Below are 22,221 nucleotides of genomic sequence, written 5' to 3' on the forward strand. Positions count from 1 at the left end.
TCTGAAGAAGGGTCTAGGCCCGAAACGTCAGCTTTCCTGCTCCTCTGATGCTGCTTGGCCTGCTGTGTTCATCCAGCTCTACACCTTGTTATCTCCTAACATTTGTGCTGTCTTGCATGTGTGTCCCTGCACCCAATGAATTTAACTGTAAATGCTTAAACTACATTAATCCATCTCATCCCTGTAACCTCTCCAGTTTTATAATTCCTCCTGTACAACTGACTCCTTTGATGTTTTGTGCACCTTTCCTCAGTAATGAAAGTATTTTGCTGCCTGACCTTCCACAATTCATTTCATAAATCTCTGTGCGTCCTACCATTATTAGAGAAAAATTCCTGTCTATCTCTTTGGTCATGCTTTTAGCTATCGGTTTCTTGACTCCTTTTCTCTAATTCCCCACTTTGGTCAAGCTCCATCGAACATTTTCTGCACTGTTGTCACTTTGAACAGATGTTGTTTTCGCAGTTACTATTGCTGCAGTTAATTCCCTACACTACTTGTGAAACATAATTACAATGTATAACTGGAACAGATTTATCATCTATTGTGCATGCTCCCATCCCACAATTCAGAAAGGCTGTAAATGACAGAGCAAATTATGTGGGCTGAATGGCTTTTGTTGTTCCTTCATAAACCCCAAAGACCTGCATAAAATATTGCAATGTCACAAAGTCTCTATACAGTATGGAATAAAAAGTTCACAAAAAAATTCCACACTGAATGGAGAGGCGGAAGGACTCCAGGCGTAGCTCTGTGCAATTAGAAACCTAATGCTGCTCAGGAATCAATTTTCAGCGTAAGCAGCATGTGCCCAGGCAACAGGAGACATCACTTTGGTTACTCAATTCAGGCCTCCTAAACTGTGCAACAAAACACTGTATTTCGGGTCTGATATGAATAGGCCCCCACCTCAAGGTGAAGCTAATAAAAGTTGCTCAAATGAATTTTATATCATTCTGTGAAATATAAATAACCTAACTTGAGAGCTTTTGCAAGGAATTGGAGTTGAGCAAAATGGATTAAAATCAGATGTTAGTTCGACAACAATAGCCATGTGTTTTTACATTGCATCCATTTTTCCATCTTTGCTCCACATCCATGAAACTCCTCAATGGTGCATGCTCAATTCTATTATGACCCCTTGTTCTTATTCTGTCACCAGAGAAAATAGATTTTTCTTGTAAATCTCCTTTGATCCTTTTAACATTTTAAAATCTCAGATAGAGAAACAGTGCAGCACTATAATATGGACTGGACCATGTATCAATGACTATACTGCACAGTTCACCTGTAAACTCAACCCCTTTTGGGGCAGTGACTTAAGGCACAGGATCACAGGCTGCAGAAGCGGTCTGCTCCCTTGCTCAAATGGTAATTCTTCGTGAGTGAGCTCCAATCATGTTCACTGATCATTTATTAGCCCATGTAGGAAATTCCAAGAAAATGCAGTCATTCCTCATTGACACATTTTCCAAAAAGGCCAAGAGCAGGACCCAGGGATGAGTTTTGGCTTATCTAACCCAGTTATTGTTGTCATAAAATAGAAGTCATCTAACCCAGTGATGTTAAGGACAAAGGCCCTGGAGACTCTGCCATTGCAATCGTTGACAATAGCAAATGCAGAAAACTATTCCATACTTTTCAATACAAGATATAATTCAGTTCCAATAAAATATTAAATTGAAAGCCAAAGAATTAGTGTGGTTTATGAAACAAACTTATTCATACGTTTCATAGAAAAAGTAGATTGTCATCCAAAATATTATGAACAGTTTTGGTTCCCTAACCTAAGATATATTGATATTGGTGTCAGTCCAGAGAAGGATCAATAGCCTGATTCCTGTTATGGAGGGACTGTCTTATGCTGAGAAGTCAAGTAAATTGGATTTACATTTATTGGAATTTGGAAGAATGGGAGGTGATCTTTATTATCGAACATACAAGATTCTTATGGGACTTGATAGGGTAGATGTGGTCAGGTTGCTTCCCCTTGTGGTAGAGTCTAGAACCAGAAGACATAACCTCAGAGTAAGGAGCTACCCATTTAAAGTAGAGGTGAGGAGGAACTCCCTCTCTCAGAGGACAGTGAATCTATGGAGTTTTTCATCACAGACAGCTGTCAAGGCTGGGTCGATGTTCAAGGTACAGACAGCGTTTTAATTGGGGAATCAAGGCTATAGGGAAAAGGCAGGAAAGTGTAGAGGAGGATGATCAGATCAGCCACCGTCTTGTTGAATGACAGAGCAGACTCGATGGGCTGAATGGCCTGTTTTTGTTCCTATGCCTCATGGTCACATGGCTGCCTGCTCATTTTTTTTTACAAACATCAAACGCTACTTCGTTGCCCTGAAACAAAAGAAATCCTGACAGCTTCCTTTAATTTCTTGGTCTAACATCTTTACTGAAGCCAATCCTGGATACTGTTTGGTTTTTCTTATTGTTATGTGATGAGTTTTCAGCTGTGACTGCCATGAATAAAGCAAACACATCAGGACAACAAGGTGACAAGAGACAAAAAGCACAGGAAGGAACTTGGCAAGTTCACGGCTGCAAAGGTTTGTCAAAATATGTAATGCAGTCCACTCTCCAGAAAACAATGTTAAGCACTTACCAAATTTATTTAAAATATGCGGAGCTAAAGCAAAAGCAAAGTTTGGCAGAAACCTCATTTCAACATAGCAACAGGTCTGTAAAGAAAATCAAACTGAAATGCAACCCCTACAGTGGTGACAGCTTGCCAACCTGAGCATAGGGGTCATTTGTCATGGTCTCTCTCAGCTTCCCAATGACAGTTCCTGCCAGTAAGTGCACGGTTACCAGTCACAATGTACATCGTAGGACCAGATGAACCAAATAAAGATTTGGTACTAGACTGACAAGACAAAATCTCCCATTTCAAGTTACAGCTAAGTAGTAATTCTACTCTAAGTATAAAGTACTTACATACACAAGGTAAATGCTGGTTTGATTTTGGCCTCAAATCCACTTTCCTGTCTACCTTCTCTACTAGTTTGCTTTCTTCCTCGATTAAGAATACAAAACCTCAGCATGAAAATATACAATGACCCCGCCTCCCTCATTCTCAGGGGAATAGAATTCCACAGGTTAATGTCCCTCCAAGAGAGAGAAATAAAAAAGTCTACTCTCCAGTTTAATTGGGAAGCTTCTTATTTTTACATTGTCTCTCCTAGCTCTTATCTCACATTAAGGGAAACATCCTTTCAGCAACCACTTGTCAAATCCCCTTAGGATCTTATTTGATTCAATAAGATCAGTTCTCATTCTTCCAGTTGTCATAGGCCCAACTTGGTCAACCTTTCTTTGTAAGGTATCACACCTTCAACTCAGGAATCAATCAACTAAACTTTTTCTGCTCTGCTTTTATTGAAATTACATCCTTTTGTAAATAAGGAGACCATAAACTATACACAGTATTTAAGAAATGGTATCACCAATGCTCTGTCACCTGTCACACAACATCCCAGCTTTTATATTCCCCTCGCAATAAACAATATTCCATTTGCCTTCCTAATCACTTGTTGTACCTGCAGGCTAAGATTTTTAAACTCGTTCTAGGACATCCAAATCCCCCTCTACCTTACAGTTCTACAGTCTCTGTCTCCATTTAAGTACTGCTTTTCTATTCTTCCTGCCAAAGTGGACAAGTTCACGATTTCCCACATTATACTCTATCCACCAAATTTTTGCTCAATCATTTAACCTACCTATATTCCTTTGGAGATTCACCATATCCTGCTTGCAACTGGCAAGTCAGCAATCATAAACTGGGTCTATTCATCCAAGTCATTGATACGGATTTTAAATTATTGAGGTCTCATTACTGGATCCTGTGGTACTCCAATCATGGCATAGTATCAAACAGAAAATTATACATTTATGCCAACTGCGTTTCCTGGTAACTAAGCAATCCTCTATCCAGGCTTATGTGCTACCCCCTACATCATGAGGTCTGATTTTGCGTAGCCATCTTTGTATAGACATTTTGACAAATGCCTTCTTGAAATCCAAAAATGCCACATTTCTGGGGTCCCCTTTATCCACATTCTTTTTTCTTTGAGGAGCTAACAAGTAATCAGTCATAATAAATTAGTCAAACACAAATTTCACAAAACCATATTAACTTTACCTGATTGCATTACCTTTTTCTATGCTATAATCTCTTTCATACCTTCCAATATTTTACCCTGGCCTAGAGTTTCCTGCTTTCTGTCTCTATTAACAACATAACACAAATTAAACTCATATTAAACATATTAAAGAATACTCCAGTCATTTAAAATACACATTTACCTTTGCAGTGTACGAAATTAAGTAAAAATAAATTGGACTTGCTGCCTGTATATCCTACATGAGCCAAAAATTCAGTTAGTTTACCCTATTTGAAATAAGTTGACTTAAGCTCCTACTAGTTCTGCTGTAATAGATTAGCCTTTGAAATTAACAATATGCAACTGGAAAGCATAGGAGGATGGGGAAATTAGGGGAGCTGTTGTGAAAATCAGATGGAAATATCTGATACAAAATAGTTCCTTCAGAAATACAGAGAAAAGGTCACATTGTTCATAACATCTCTTTTTAAAAGTTTACTTGTAAGAAAGTTAGACATACATGCACAAATTAGCGAAACAGCGTAACTGACCAAATTCCATTTGAGAGTTCCAGCCACAACAGTAGAATTTTCTGTTCAGCCCAATTCGCAAACTCCTTTTTGTGTTCAGCTCAACTGGATTAACCCTAACAATGTTAACATTTACCCTGATGCAGTATATTAACCAATTACAGTATATGTACCTAATCTATAGGTCAGAAGTTTTAAATCTCTTTGATGGTGATTAACAGTTATTTTTATGATCCAGGCCAACAGTAAAATATCTGAGAATGGAGAGGGGGGGGGGGGGGGGGGCGGTGTCTGCCTGGTGGGAGAGAGATGAAAGATCCAAATAGAGAACATGTGGCAGTGGGACCTTTTTTCATGTCAATACTCGAGATGGGATAATAGCTGTAAGATACATCTTTTTACAAATTTTACAAGCAGCATTTTAGGATTTTCTAAATCTTCAAACTTGAAAACATTACTGAAAATTAACTGTGAATGTCTGGAAGTGGTTAAAGGAATGGAAGCAACTAACAATTACGTTTAGCCAGCAAGAAGTTGTAAAACATCCACCATTAAATGCTCCATTCCATTACTGCGTGTAAAACAGGGTTAAATCTGCTCTCCTGATATTTTGAACAAAAAAAAACCGACTTCACAGTACAGAGGTAAGTAGCAGATTCTCCTGTTGCCACAGAAATAAACTGGACCCCTACAAACCTAGAATGGTAGGTTTGGTGCCAAGGAGTGCTGATCGTGCCCTGAGATATTTGCATCATGCTTGAGTCTGGTTGGTTTTCCACTAATTTTGTAGAATGCCAGGAGTGAGGTCGGGCTGTCAGTTCAGTCTGCCTGTGAACAGAGAGAAAACAAAATGTAGCTTTATTAACACAGCAAGTAACAAGGAACGAGTCTGATCAATACAGCCTTTACTTGTAGGTTTATTCTGTCCAGTGAATAATTTCCGCATTCATTTTCTTTCTATATTAGTTGACATACAAAAAAAAAGCTTTCATTGTTTTGCAGAATACCTCCAAAATTGTAGGAAAACAATCACTGTGTTCAGTACAGAGACATATTTAAAACAGGCTTTAGGAAAATATAGGAAATTAAAGCGATTATAGAGTTCTGAAGTAAACATTCTTCAGATTGCCATCAAAATCTGTTTTACAATAAACCTCTTTACAATTACAAAATAGTGAGGAAGTGAAGTAAGAATCGGAGGCCCATCTCTGGTTATCTCTTTTTTTAAAAGCAAATTGTTCCCTCCCATTAAATTCTTGGTGGAATGAAGCATCCTATTCTATGTAATCTTCCATTTTTAGTCATGATGTATTCTCATGACAAGAGCAGGATGGAGCAGGGACAGTACCTAGAAAAACAACACCAGAGATGCAAAATACCTCATCTGAGCCTGCAACCAAAAGATGACAAACTGTCAGCTGTACTGCTACATTAAATATGTCGGACTCTCTTTGACAACTTTGGACCATCAAAATAGTCAACACTCTGAAGTTTGTGAGACTGCAATGGCCTGATCTATTAACAACAGTCACTAGAGAAGAAGTTCCATTAAATAAGAAACAAAGTTGTTATCTAATATCAAAGATGGAAATTAGTCTTCAATTCCCCAGTTGGCATGTTTTCAACCTTGGTTTTGGTACCATGCAGTGATACAAAGTAAAGGCCAATCAATTGTAGGAGATATTGCAGGTAATATCAACAGTTTCTGGAAGCTACATCATCAGCTGGTCTTTTTCGCCAATAATTGCCAACAATGTTGATTATGGCGAACGCTCCCACCGGTGATAGAAGTAATACCCAAAGGGGCTGAAAATGTACTCGGAATGGTCTCTTGCTTGATCAAGCACATTGAAGTGTGCTTTGGGACTTCAGACGGTAGCTAGTGGTTAATGAACTTGTTTCATAAACGCCACACCAACAGCTAGATTCATCTCCCTATAGAATTTACTTTTGCAAGAACATCGGTGCAGATCAAAGCAAGAAAGGATTATAAATAAATCATATCAAAGTAAAACAGCCATCATTTATAGCTTTCCCTTGAGAGCTTCTAATGAAAACGTAATTTAGAAATGACAGCTTTTTGATTCTTCTTTCAAATTTACTAAAAGTGAAAAACAAAATAATTGATCTTTAAAGGTTCAATGGCCAGGCAGAGCAAGGTATTCTGAAGCAATAATTTAAATTCATTGCCGCATATTTCAGACACATGATTGTGATAAATTGAAAATATTTTGATCTACTACAGGAATTAGCTTTTAGGTAAGATGAAAGCCAGGAGCACGATGTTAAAGACCACAGACTGCTTTATTGAAAAACTGGAATTTCTTTCCTCTGCTTCCCCCCCACCCAATATCCTTTGCATTTTCTTTTTAAAGTACTGATTTATTTACAGCCAATCTCCATTCGCGTCAGATGTAACTCTATCAAAGTGGCCACCTAAGGCATGGGGCAGAAACCAGACTGTATTGCTTTGGTTGCCTGTTATAAAGGTCAATGGAACAGCATACTGGTTGCTGGCATGATAATTGTGCCAAACTCCATTTCTAAACCAGATTGACAGATTACTTATTAGTCTTGGTCATTGTACTTACACTTAGTCGGCTGTCCATCCAATCTCAGCACAGGCACATCTTTCCAGCAAGGCTTACAGGACAACAATTAATAGTCAGAAGCTTGGCTGACTTCTTTTCTCCCAAGCCCAGAATTCTGGGTATGACCAACTAAAAGCAAAATCACTAAAAAGAAAAGCGCCCAAAGGAACTGAAGTCTTAAAACATAGGTCTGATTTCTAAAAAAGGTATTGCTGCTGTAATACACCTTGTGCTTTGGTGAAGTTGCAATCTACTAGTCTCACAGAGTAGATCAGTTCCAAGATTTGCAAACTGATTTTCAAAATAAAATTGATTCTATACATTTTGCACTAAAAGCGCTGGACCTCTAAGAATAAGACATGGTAAAGGCCTTTGGAAATAGATTTATGTCTCATGTTTTCTGAAGTTCTTTTTCCTCTGTGCACCACCCATATTAAATCCAATGTTGGCACACCAAAGAGATTACAGGGACCACGCACATTTTAAAGTTGTACTACTGAGTTGGTCACAGATTATCTGGGTGTTCCTCTATCATGTGTTTAAATTTGATGTGGGTTCTGAGCTTTTTGAAGCAGGTGCCACCATTCAAACAAGTCACTGAAACACCAGGTGGGACACAAATTATTGCAGCAGTTAAAAAAAAAACACCAGCTTTGGGGTAAATATGAAAACCTCTGCTTGTAACTCTTAAAATGCTTCCTCCGTGTATTTAAATAGGTTCTTTACATTTACATTTAGGTAATCACTTGACCCCTTGGCAAACTTAGTTTGATACCAAACTGGAATAGTTTGCGGCAGGCAAAGACAGCAGCTCCTTTCTACGATCTCTCTTAATTTCTTCTCCAAAGTTACAATCAGATTTGAGACCTACATGGTCAGTGTTGCAGTGCTGTGAAACTGAAATCACTTTCCAGAAATGCAAATATGACACTAATTGGCTACATGAAATTTCCTTTAAAGTGCTATACAAATGCAAGTAGACATTGATATTTTAAAATACCGCAATATGTCTCATATGTCTTTAGATTAAAAACGAAGCTTTACAAACTTTGCAGAGAATAAGATGTGCAGATTAACTGGATTGGCTATGAAAACTTGTCCATAATGTCCAGGGATGTGCAGGCTTTTATTTTTATTCCTTTTGTGGGATGCGGGTATTACTAGCTGGCCAGCATTTATTGCCTGTCCCTAGTTGCCCTTGAGAAGGTAGTGGCGAGCTGCCTTCTTGAACTGCTGCAGCCCACCTGCTGTGGGTTGACCCACCATGCCATTAGTGGGGGTGAATTCCAGGATTTCGACCCAGTGACAGCGAGGGAATGGCAATATATTTCCAAGTGAGGATGGTGAGTGGCTTGGAGGGGAACTTGAAGATGGTGGTGAATATGTTAGGTGGATTAACCATGGGAACTGCAAGGTTACAGGAATAGGGTAGGGGGTGGGTCTTGGTGGGATGCTCTTCGGAGGGTCAGTGTAGAGTCAATGAGATGAATAGCCTGCTTCTACACTATAGGGATTCTATGATTCAATTAATAAGTATCTTCAATGAATATGCAATCTTGGTGTCATTAAACCATGACTTCTCTATTTACATCCTCTTATATGTATAAAACACCTTTCCTGCAAAAAAAAGAAACACGGCCTTCATGAATGGATATAAGGCATATTGATACTGACTCAAGAAGTTTACGAGTTGATGGCTAAAAGCAGCATCAACAAAACTGGTTTTGAAGGTGGTGAAAGTGTTGAAGGAGTAGGAAGATTTAAGGAATGAAATCCACAGTTCCCTCCCACGGTTTTCGTCACTGGTCAAAATACACTGTGTTTTGTCTTTCACCCACACTAAATTAAAAATAGATGGAGTTTAATTTAGATAAATGCGAGTGTTGTATTTTGGTTAGGCAAACCAGGGCAGGACAGATACAGTTAATGGTAGGGCCCTGGGGAGTGTTGCCGAACAAAGAGACCTAGGGGTGCAGGTGCGTAGTCCCTTAACGTGGAGTTGCAAGCGGACAGGATAGTGAAGGAGGAGTTTGATAACTTTGCCTTCATTGGTCAGAACATTGAGTATAGGAGTTGAGATGTCACGTTGTGGCTGTACAAGACATTGGTGAATCCACTTTAGAATACTGCATACAGTTCTGGTCACCCTTCCATAGGATACTATTAAACCTGAAAGGGTCCAGAAAAGATTACAAGGATGTTGCCAGGGTTTTGTAGTATAGGGAGAGGATGAATAGGCTGGGGCCTTTTCACCCCCCAAGAGCATCGGAAGCTGAGCGGCTACCTTAGAGGTTTATGAAATCGTGAGGGACTTGGATGTGGTGAATAGCCAAGGTCTTTTTCCTAGAGCGGGGGAGGGCATAGATTTAAGCTGAGGGGAAGATTTAAAATGGACCTGAGGGGTAACTTTTTCGTGCAGAGGGTGGTGTGCAAATGGAATGAACTGCCCGATGAATAGTGGAAGCTGATACAATTACAATATTTAAAAGGAATAAAGACAGGATTCAGCAACAAAAAATTAAAATTCATTAACAAAATTTATTGCATCTTGGCATGGGTCCAGAGATCTACCAACAGTGAATGCTGGGTGAGTTGGCAAGGAGAAAGTAAGGGCTGGGCATGAATCGGTATAAGAGCTATAAAGGGTCATGGTGGGGGAAGGGTCATGAATTTGCATGGGTTGGGCTGGATAGGGCATGGGCAATCTGTGTTGGGCCAAAGGGAAAAGGTGAAGTGGTGTGCAATGTGCTTTTGTTTGTCATTTTCTTTGCAGTTGAGATGAAGTGCTGGAACACTGAAACAGTTTTTCCATACCACTAGCACCTGTGATACCTCATAACTCCTTCTAGGAATGTCAAATCCAATTCCTGCTCAAACCTACCTTCCCCCTGCTGATCTAGAATGAACAGCAGGGCAGTTTTTTTGGGGTTGGGTGTGTGCAGCCAGAAATTTTTCCAACTCTATTCCTGACAGGAAAGTGAAATCAGTCCACACTTTTCTTAGAAACTAGACAATTGCTGTAAGCAGGCTGACAGACCCCAAAGAATTGACTTGTAAATAAAAATAATGAGATGGGATTTACAAGTTAAGCTTGAGTTGTAGTCAACAATCTTTTACTTGTATTGGTGGAGAAATGATACTAGAAAGCCCAAAAAGGAAAAAAAAATCTAAATGTTGGAGCCAAAAAATTGGCCTTGCACACCCACAGATGTCTGGGATAGACTTCCTTGGAAAATGATTACCTTGCACATGAAAGTGGTGTGTTCTGGTCCACTATTAATCTTCAAAATGATTAAAATAAAAAGAAAAACAAAAACATATTTGAATTTTCAACAGATAAACCAATTTATCAAATGTCACATCCATAGCCACATCCCCCAGTATTCCAGCATTTTATTTACAGACTGTAGGCCGAGTTCATTCTGACACTACTTTCTCTCCTCAGTTGGTTGCTGAACTATTTACCTAGAAACTCAGATAATATTCTGGGGATTTGGGTTCAAATTCCTCAATGGCAGATAGTGGAATTTGAATTCAATGAAAATGTCTTGAATTAAGAATCCAGTGATGACCATGAAACCATTGCTGATTGTCAAAAAAACCCCATCCGGTTCACCAATGTCCTTCAGGTAAAGAAATCTGCCATCCTCATCTGGTCTGGCCTACATGTGACACTAGACCCACAGCAATGTGATTGACTCTCAACTGCCCTCTGAAATGGCCTGGAAAGCTACTCATTTGTAACAATCGCTACCAAGTCTTAACAAAGAAATGAAACTGGATGATGACTTGGTATTGACCCAGGCACTGGAAATGGCAAAATCAACCCCGTGACCCTGCAAAATCCTCCTTACTGACATCTGGGGCTAGTGCCAAAATTGAGGGAGCTGTCTATAGACTAGACAAGTGGCAGCCTGCCATTGTAAGGTATGATTCTGAGTATATGACTACCTCCCAGATACCACCATCACTATCCTTGGATATGTCTTGTCACATCAGCAGGACAAATTCAGTTTAAAGTGGCGGCACAGTGGTATACAGTCAGGAGGGCGTTGCCCTGGAGTACTCAACATTGATTCCAGATGCCATGAAGTCTCATGGCGTCAGGTTAAACATTGGAAAGGAAGCCTCCTGCTGATTACCATGTATCTTCCTCCTTCAGCTGATGAATCGGTACTCCTCCAAGTTGAGCAGCACTTGGAGGAAGCACTGAGGGTGGCAAGGAGACAAAATATATTCTGGGTGGGAGATTTCAATGTCCACCACCAGGATTGTGGTAGTGCTATTATCAAACTGGTTGAATCCTAAAGGACGTAGCTGCTAGCCTGGATCTGCAGCAGGTAGTGAGGGAACTAACAAGGGTAAAAGAATTAGTTGACCCCAACCTCACCAATCTGCCAGGTGCAGTTGCATCAGTCCATGACAGTATCATTAAGAGTGACCACAGCACAGTCCTTTGGAGACAAAATCTGACTTTCACACTGAGAATACCCTCCATTGTGTCATGTGGCACTATCACCATGCTAAATGGGACAGACTTCACACAAATCTAGCAACTCAAGACTGGGCATCTATGATGTAAGCAATACTCTTAACATAATTTGCAAACTCATGGCCCAGAATATCCCCACTCAACGATTACAATCAAGCCAGGGGATCAACCCTGGTTCAATGGAGAGTGCAGAAGGGTATGCCAGGAGCAGCACTAGGCATACCTGAAAATGAGGTGTCAACCTGGTGAAACCATCAAACAGGACTACTTACACACTAAACAGTGAAAGCAGCAAGGTGATAGACAGAGCTAAGCAATCCCACAACCAATGGATCAGATCTGAGTTCTGCAGTTCTGCCACATTCAGTTGCGAATGGTGGTGGATAACTAAACAGCTCACTGGAGGAGGAGGCTGCACAAATATCCCCTCCTGAATGATTGAAGAGCCCAACACATCAGTGCAAAAGATAAGGTTCAAGCATTAGCAATAATCTTCAGCCAGAAGTGCCGAGCGAATGATCCATCTCAGCCTCCTCCAGTGGTTTCCAGAATTACAGATACCAGTCTTCAAACAATTCGATCCACTCCACATGATATCAAGAATGGGTTGGAGGCACTGGATACTGCAAAGGCTATGGGCCCTGACAACATTCCGGCAATAGTACTGAAGGCGTGTGCTCCAGAACCTGTTGCATCCCAGCCAAGCTGTTCCAGTACAGCTACAATACAGCATGATCTGGACAGGTTGGGTGAGTAGGCAAATCAATGGCAGACGCAGAATAATTTAGATAAGTGTGAGGTTATTCACTTTGGAAACAAAAACAAGAAGGCAGATTACTACCTGAGTGGCTGTAAATTGAGAAAGGGGAGCGTGCAGCGGGAACTAGGAGTTCTTGTGCATCAGTCACTGAAGGTAAGCGTGCAGGTGCAGCAGGCAGTAAAGAAGGCAAATGGTATGTTGGCCTTCATTGTGAGAGGTTAAGTACAGGAGCAGGGATGTGTTGTTGCAGTTATACAGGGCCTTGGTGAAGCCACACCTAGAATATTGTGTGCAGCTTTGGTCTCCTTTTCTGAGGAAGGATGCTCTTGCTCTCGAGGGAGTGCAGCGAAGGTTTACCAGGCTCATTCCGGGGATGGTGGTAGGACTGGTGTACCGGGAGAGATTTACTAGGTTAGGATTATTTTTGCTGGAGTTCAGATGAATGGTTGGTGGGGCGGGGATCTCAGAGAATTACAAAATTCTAACAGGACTGGACAGGGTAGATGCAGGGAGAATGTTTCCGATAGTGGGTGTGTCCAGAACCGGGGTCACAGTCTGAAGGTTTGGGGTAGACCATTTAGGATGGAGATGAGGAGACATTTCTTCACCCAAAGAGTGGTGAGCCTGGGGAATTCATTACCACAGGAAGTAGTTGATATCAAAACATTGAATGAATTCAAGAGACGGCTAGATATGGCACTTGGGGCGAATGGGTTCAAAAGTATTTTTTTTCCCTTTATTCATTCATGGGATGAGGGTGTCGCTGACCAGGCAGCATTTATTGTCCATCCCTAATTGCCCAGAGGGCAGTTCAGAGTCAACCGCATTGCTGTGGGTCTGGAGTCACATGTAGGCCAGACCAGGTGAGGATGGTAGTTTCCTTCCCTAAAGGACATTAGTGAACCAGATGTGTTTTTCCGACAATTGGCAATGGATTCACGGTCATCATTAGACTCTTAAATCCAGATATTTATTGAATTAAAATTCCACCATCTGCCATGGCGGGAATAGAACCCAGGTGCCCAGAACATTATCTGGGTCTCTGGATTAACAGTCCAGCGATAATACCACTAGGTCATTGCCTCCCCATGGGGAGAAAGCAGGATTAGGTTATTGAGCCATGATCGCGATGAATGGCGGAGCAGGCTCTAAGGGCTGAATGGTCTCCTCCTGCTCCTATCTATGTTTCTATGTATCTACCCAACAATGTGGAAAATTGCCCAAGTTTGTCCTGTACACAAAAAGCAGGACAAATGCAATCCGGCCAATTACTGCCCCATCAGTCTACTTTCAATCATTAAACTGATGGAAGGTGCCATCAACAGTGCTATCAAGCAGCACCTGCTCAGCCACACCCAGATTGTGTTCTGCCTGAGCCACTCAGCTCCGACCTCATTACAGCCTTGGTTCAAACACAGACAAAAAAAAAGTTGAATTCCAGAGGTGAAGTGAGAGAGTGACAACCCTTGACATCAAGGATGCATTCAACCGAGTGTGGCATGTAGGTGCCCATGCAAAACTGGAATCAATATTGCTGAGTAACTCACACCCTCATTCCCCAACTTCGGTCCACCATCTACAAGGCACAAGTCAGCAGTGTGATGTGTTACTCCCCACTTGCCTGTATGCGTGCAACTCCATCAACATGTAAGACATTTACACCATCCAGGACAAAGCAGCCTGCTTGATTGTTACCATATACACAAGCATTCACTCCCTCAACCATTGAAGCTCAGAAGCAGTCGTGTGTACTACCTATAAGGCCCACTGCAGAAATTAAACAAAGATCCTCAGAAAGCACCTTCCAAATCCAAGGCTACCTCCATCGTAGGACAAGGACAGCAGATATATGGGAACACCACCACCTTCAAGTTCCCTTCCAAGTCACTCACCATCCTGACTTGGAAATAGATGGCTGTTCCTTCACTGTCGCTGGGTCAAAATCCTGGAATTCTCTTCATAACAGCATTGCGGGTTTACCCACAGCACATGGACTGCAGCGGTTCAAGAAAGCAGCTCACCTTCTCAATGGCAACAAGGGACAGGCATTAAATGCTGGCTCGGTCAGTGATGCCCACACCCCACAAGTAAATTAAAGAGACATTTGGCGCGTTGTGGGATTTCCATCAATTAGATCACAGCTGATCTGATAGACCTCAACTGCACTCCCCTGACTTTTCCCTTTTCCCCATTCCCCTCGATTGCCTTACTGATTAAAAATCTGACTATCTTAGCCGTGAATATTCTTAATGACCCAACTTTGTTAACAGTCTACAGTAAAGAATTTTGCAACATTAATCAACAAATCTCACCTTGGTACCACTAGTGCTCTTCCTCCTTAAAAGGTGGTCAAGCTTCTCCAATATTCTTGCCTGTCCTTTAAAGGCCCCAGAACCTACCACTACCAAATGTCTCTTTCAAAACTCCCTTGTTGTTTGGGACCATGCGAATGGTCCTAAAGCAAGTGGTTGTAGATTTACACGTTTCACCTATTTTCAACCTGACCTTCATCTAAAAACATCATTGAGCATGTGACAATGATAGCTGTGGTGACAGAGTTCACCTGTTCAGTTGCAGTACCAGTTGTGAGATACTCTTGTCTGTAAGCAAAAAAAAGTGCAAAATTGGACAAGTATAGTAACTCTTCAAGAAATAACTTAAAATCTGAACTTAAAGCATGTTTTCTAATAGAAAGTTCTGCAGTAACTCCGACTTTAAGTACAGGTTGAAGATTGTCTGAAGTGATGTCTGATGAACAAGCTAAAAGAGCAGTCTATGTAAACAGTCCTGAAAAAGACAGATGTAGTTCATACTACTTTCTGCTGTCTAATGGCTTTTGGGATTCAACATGTCATAGCAGTGATAATCCGTCTAGGGAGTAGGGTGAAAAGATCACACAGAGATTAATTCTGAGGCTGGGCATATTCAATCACGAAATGAATGTGACGCACTAAAGACAAGCCTAAACAAGTATTTTAGGCAGCACAAAGGAATAAAATGGGCACATGTCCTGTAACAAGTGTCACAGCACTGCAACTAATGTCAAAATATTTTTAGACAGATCAGTTTTCAATCTTTTAAAGCATCACTTCTCGTTGACAAGGCACAGGGGAAATTTTAGACTTGTTATTTTCATCTACTTTAATAGAAAGTAAAATCTGGAGAGTTGTAAAGTGTTCTGTTAATTCGGTACCACCCATTTTTGAATTACCGTACAATGTCAAAATACTGACACTATTTATTATAGAAAAAAATAACTGACAATGCATTTCCTTATATTTAGTCAGTCACTTTGGTGCAACTAAAATTACATCATTAAAAGTTAACATGCCTGTGAGGTAAGTGTTTCCAAAGGCTACAATAACAATAAATCACTTGGGGACCAGTCTGCAAAACAAACAGTAAGTTAATATTTAACATCACGTCACTGCTCCAAAGTAGGAGACTGAGTCAGAGTTCATTAATGGCAAAATGAATTGATCATTAGCTAGATTTTATTTCCCAACATGCAGCTGTAGACAGTTGGAGACACATTTCTCTGCTTTAACAGAATTATCTTCAGACTTTCTTCCTTGCAACACCTCTACAGTTTGCACAGAGAATGATGAGGTTATACCATCAAAAACAGATCATCCTCACCTGTTATAATGACCATGAATAGTCCACTGAGGGAAGGAAGGCAGGCAGCCAAACACTGATTTAATATTAAACTTTTATAGTTAAGCATGTCAGTTTTCGTTAAACAAGTCAGTGAGGTTAAATCTAGGAAGTCACCCACATTTAATTCCATACTTTTCCCATTGACATTCACATTGGGCTGGATTTAATGTGCCCATGCTGGACATGTTTTTGCCCATATTTTGCCTCTTTGTAAACAACATGATGAAAACTAATAAGTAAGGCATCAAGGAGCAAAACTGGAGTCAATGGTAATCAGGGGAAAACTCTCTGCTGGTTGGAGTCATACCTGGCATACAGAAGATGGTCATGATTGTTGGAGGTCAGTCATCTCTGCAGGAGTTCCTCAGGGCAGTATTCTAGGTCCAAACATCTTCAGCTGCTCTATAAATGACTTTTCCTCCAAACAAACTCAGAAGTGGGGGTGTTCACCAATGATTGCACAATGCTCAGTACCATTCATGACTCCTCAGATACTGAAGCAGTCTGTGTTCAAATGCAACAAGACCTGGACAATATCCAGGCTTGGATTGAGAAGTGGCAAGTGACATCCGTGCCACACAAATACCAGGCAATGATCATCTCCAATACAAGACAATCTAGTCACTGTCCCTTAACATTAAATGGTGTTCCCATCATTGAATCTGCCACTATCAATATTCTGGAGGTTACCATTGATCAGAAACTCAACTTGCCTCAGAAACACACAGCTATAAGAGCAGGTCAGAACCTACGAATATTGTGGCAAATAATTCACGTCCTGACTCCCCAAAACCTGTCCACCATCTACAGGGTACAAGTCAGGAGTGTGATCGAGTCCTCCCCACTTGCCTGGATGAGTGCAGCCACAACAACACTCAAGAAGCTTGACACCATCCAGGAAAAAATCAGCCCTTTGACTGGTACCACATCCACAAGCAACAACTCCCTCCACCACCAATGCTCGGTAGCAGCAGTGTGTACTATCTACAAGATGCACTGCAGAAATTCACCAAAGATCCTCAGACAGCACCTTCCAAACCCACGATCACTTCCATCTAGAAGGACAAGGGCAGCAAATACAGGAGAACACCACCACCTGCATGTTCCCCTCCGAGTCACTCACCATTCTGACTTGGAAATATATCATCGTTCCTTCACTGTTGTTGGGTCAAAATCCTGGAATTACCTCCACAAGAGCACTGTGGGTCTACCTATAGCACACGTACTGCAGCTGTTCTCGGAGGCAGCTCACTACCAGCTACTCAAGGACGACTAGGTACTTACAATGATGCATCTGAAAGGTTCCTCTCATGTGTTTTATTTCTGCCTTTGGTATGCACTTACTTTCAAAAAGGAGGCTACTTTATTTTGTAAAAAATTTGGTCCTGCCAAGTTCAGTGAACATGTGCAAGCCTGTTCTAGGACCCAAAGTCAGCATCTATGGTGTAAGTATCACAGTGACACCCACATCGCATGAATGAATTTAAAAGAAAAGATTTCAGAGATCAGACAGAGTAAGATCTACAGAAGATCTGATCTGTTTCAGTGAAGGAGCAGATCCAGATCCCAGAATCTCTCTTTCAAAAGGGCAAATTGACCTTTTAAGAACGTTGAGGATTGTTTTTGCTGCTGTTGTGGAATAAAAGTGACAGAGTTTTCACAGCAGGTTCTTGTATGTCGATTGGCCTGAAACCGTCTAAGGAATTTCTTCTCAAAACTTTTTTTTCCCCAATTTTGTAGTTAAAACAACTGGGTAGGGAAAAGTCTCAAGAAAGGGCTGCATAATTGTAATGATGTTGCGTTAACAGTGTGACAGAGGTGCAACAATGTGCCTTATTCATTTGTTTCAATCATGCTCATACCAGGTTGTCTCACTCTTCAGTGTGGACAGCAGGCTTAAAAAGGAGTGAAGTGGAAAATCCTCAACACACCTACTTCCTTTGAGCATAGGAGTGAGCAATTGGTGAATTTACTCCAGAAGTTGTATTGTCAACAATTGGAGACTATTTATAAATTTTACGCTCGAGGGCAAAACTGTTTTTTTGCATTTATAACAAAGCACAATGTCCAGCACTGTGATATTTGGACTGTAGATGCTGACTTTGCATTCGAAACAGACTTGCCCATGGTCACTGAACTTGGCATGACCAAATAAAAAATTGAATAGTCTCGTTTGGAAGTAAGTGCATATCAAAAGCAGAAACAAAACACGAACCTTTCAGATGCACAGTGGCCTCAGTACCACTGGAACTCTATCAAACACTCCAGATCATGGAGATAGGCAACTTCAACTGGAAAACGAAGCGAAATAAAAGCAAAAGAATCAAAACAGAAATAATGTCTTGCAGTTGTGGGGATTTGTCAAACAACTTGACATCTTTATCAAATAGCGCTTATTGCATTCTTTTAGAAATTTGTGACCTTAGTTTGTTGAAACTGCCTCCACCCGATGGGGTAATTTTAATGGCTGCTGGCGATAAAATGTGCAGCAACTCTAACATTCAAGATGGTAAGTCTCTGGCAACCACTGACAAGCTTATAATGTCTATGCACAAGCATAGAGGCAACTTGCGATAAGTAACTCCAACCTGACAAAGAAAATGTTCAGAATAGTCCGAATTAATGACCTGCTACCATAATTAGTGGCCCAGAAAACAAACTTACTGCAATCCTAACAACAAACACAATAAAAGACAAAGAGTGGATCATTTTGGCTGATTAATGATCCACATTTGAGTCCATACTCAAGAAGAATCATGGCTTTGACCTTTATGTCTGACTTAAAAATGGAGTTTCTTGCTTTTTCAAATCTCATCTTTTGATGTGTATACCAGCAGTTAAATGACAGTCACTTGAACCAACACTCATTTGAAAAACCGATCCTATCTCAGGTAATTTAATTTATATGCCACACTGGAGAATTCAAATCAACGCAATTTACTCCCTTAAGAGGGTTTAGCATCAGGCATCATCACTTTGCCCTGAAAACTCATTTGTATAAACAATAAAGTGGCAGTTGTGACAGTCACTTTTTATTGTAAAGACTGGGCAGTGGAATCTGTACAATTTTTAAAATGGAACAAACAAGGTGCAATCAGCATTCTGTCCCATCAAAATAGTTAGTTATTGGAAAGTCAAGTGATTTCTGCTGTGGTTTCTGAATAAACAGAGAATTTGGTCTGGATTTTTATGTGTAACGGGAGTTGGGCAACAGTGGCCCACCTTGGGACAACGAACCTGCAAAGAGGGGAATTTCGCTCTTGGAGTGGGGGGGGGGGGGGGGAGAAGGGGGGGGGGGGGAGGGTGGGGAATGGTTGGCAGTTGCAACCAGTCAGGCCTGCCAACCCCCAGACAGAATTCAGAAACTGTCAAGATGGCCTTTCTGGAGGCCTGCCTGTATTTTGAAACTTTACAGCAGTATAAGGCCCTCTAGTTCTCATCCATCTCTCACTCTCCATGCCTGGTCCCATATTCTGTCAGTGCCAAATGACACCCTTCACATTCTCCTGAGGCCCCTCATGTCCTCCACGCTAAGTTATGGTACTGCCACGCTCTGTATTAAATAATTCCTATTGCGCTGCAGTTAAAAAGTCATTAAATTTATAGAGATTGTTTTTCTTACAGCCCTACAGAAATGTCAATCATCCAGGCCTTTTAAAGTATCAATAACAGAAACCATAAACACTTGAAACTGCTTTATCTTGTGTGAATAAGCACAGTGGAATTGACACAAATTGTGCAGAATCAGAGCTGTCATTCAAGCAAACTTTGCTTTAGCTTCAGTATGCATTATTTTGTTTAATCTCAGAATGAATTGGCTGAGAGCCCAGATATTGAATGGAGTGTTGAAACAACTATGTCACAGAGAAAGCATTCTCTCACCCTGACCTGCAAGAAGAGGAGGACCCTGTCTGATCAACCTGTCAAAGGAAGCTTCAAATAGTTTGCAGTTAACACAAAAATTGGCTGTGTGGTTGTTCATGAAGAAGGACACTGTAGACTGCAGGAAGATAGTAAACGGACTCCTAAGATAGGCAGAAATGTGGCATATGGAGTTCAACCAAGTAAAGTGCCAGGTGGTATATTTCAGGAGATCAAACAAGGTAGTAAATAAGGAAAGGAACGGAACTGAAAAGTATAGAGGAAGAGAGAGAGAGAGAGAGCGAGAGCGAGAAAGAGACAGCGTGTTTGGAGTGAATGTCCACAGATCCCTGAAAAAGTCGGCTAGGTGGCTTAGAAGGACTATGAAATACTCTTATTAGCCAAGGCACAGAATGTATGAGTAGCAAGTTTATGCTGGAGCTACAGAAAACATTAGGTAGGCCACAAATTAAATACTGCACACTCTGGTTCTAGTCACCTCACTATTAGAGGGGATGTAGTGAAGATTTAAAAGTACCTGAAAAATATAGCTATAAAGGAAATAGTAGTCAGGATGGGGTTGATAACCTTGGCACAGAACAGGCTGAGGGAAGATGTGAATGAAGTAGACTGTGAGGGCCCTGAATAGAGTGGGAGTGGGAATCTAGGCAAATGCCTAAACATCTTATTGGAGGCGTCAACGACTAGAGGGCACAGATTTAAAGTGATTGACGGAACCATTAGGAGAGATATGAGGTAATTATTTTCATCGAGAGGGTAGCAGAGATCTGAAACTCACTGCCTGACAGGGTGGTAGAGTCAGAATCCATCATTAAAAAGAGTATCTTAGTGAAATGCCATAAGCTTGACGAATACGGACCAAGTCCTGGAAAATGGGATGATGTTGGTTGGCTTGCTGTTCGGCAGGTGCAGGCACAACGGGAAGAGCCGTCTACTGTGCTGCACATCTTTTGTATTGTGTAATTAATCTAAATATCTGAAAAGAATTTGGGGAGAGTGCAAGGGGGGTGGCAGGACATGGATTCGTCCTGAGGCGGAACAGTATGGACAAAAAGGGTTGAAGAGCATTCCTCCATGCTATAACAATTCTATGATATAACACAGGCAGTGAGAGAAATAGCATTGATACATCTTCAACAACAGGTTTGCCTCTGCAGAAACTTGGCCACAAGCTTGTCTGGAGACTCGGAGGCTTCCAACTTACTTTATCCAAAGAATGATGAGAAGCAATCCACCCAGCTTGCATTGCAAGCATCTTAAAAGGACTGTAAATTTGTTCATGTGATTTACTTCTAGTACTACAGCTAATAGCCCAAATGTATGCTTTGTCTCTAGCTCTGTTTTTGTTTGAATGCATGGCTGTGCACAAGTGAGTAAGTATCTCAAAGCATTTACATTTCAGGGCGCTGAGAGAGTATGCATTATCACTTCTTCTGATTTAAAATGAGATAAGAGCCTGCTTGCATTTATTGCTGTAAAACATTCCCCCTAAAAACCACATTATTGTGGACAACAGAAGTGAAAAGAAAAGTGGAGAAATCTCTCTGTAGCACAATATAATGCAACCTTCCGCAGTCTGATCTTTGATCACTTATTCCATTGATCATCTTCGGATTGCAACCAGGACATTATATTTGCATGGCTTTTAAACAAATAAACAATTGGGGAATTTTTCTTAAATAGAACATTTACTTAGTTCCTTGTTATGTACAAAATTAGATGTCCTGGATTTGTGCAGCAGAGTAATGATTTAGTATTTTTTTATTCAGCTAAACTGACTGGAGTTGCTGCTGGTATGTGCTGTACTGGGAGTGAGAAAGCATCATGATTAAGTATTGTAGTCAGGGGTTGAAAGCGAAATGGAAAGAATGCAACCTTGCAATAGAAACATCCCTTCTGAAGTCCAAACATTAAAATACTGGATGAGACACCCCAGCTACTGTCTTGTAGATTTCAATGTCAAAAACCCACTTCATTCTTCAATGGAGCAAACATCCATTTAACACAAATACCTGGCATGCAAAAGATTGTTCAACTGGGATAATGTAATAGCAATGATGTTATGGGCAGATCAAAAGGATGGAATCAGAACAAATCTAAAATATGCATTGGTTAGCACCTCAACGATTATACACAATGAGAACAAAGACGACACCAAGGTGGTTATTAAAGTTTTGCTGAACCAAGGTTTAGGCCA

General features: G+C 40.8%; 1 protein-coding gene across 6 annotated transcripts in view; it reads right to left on the minus strand.

Moving 5' to 3' along the window:
- Positions 1-22,221, minus strand: part of shroom3 (shroom family member 3) — a 400,329-nt gene that overhangs the window by 43,060 nt on the left and 335,048 nt on the right. For all 6 annotated transcript variants that reach the window (XM_048592441.1, XM_048592508.1, XM_048592686.1 and 3 more), the window contains one exon: positions 5,336-5,467. In XM_048592441.1, the coding sequence (XP_048448398.1) occupies positions 5,336-5,467 (132 nt within the window). The remainder of the gene's footprint in view (positions 1-5,335; positions 5,468-22,221) is intronic.

This window comes from Rhincodon typus, chromosome 1, assembly GCF_021869965.1.
Source record: "Rhincodon typus isolate 14 chromosome 1, sRhiTyp1.1, whole genome shotgun sequence".
NCBI classification, from domain to species: domain Eukaryota; kingdom Metazoa; phylum Chordata; class Chondrichthyes; order Orectolobiformes; family Rhincodontidae; genus Rhincodon; species Rhincodon typus.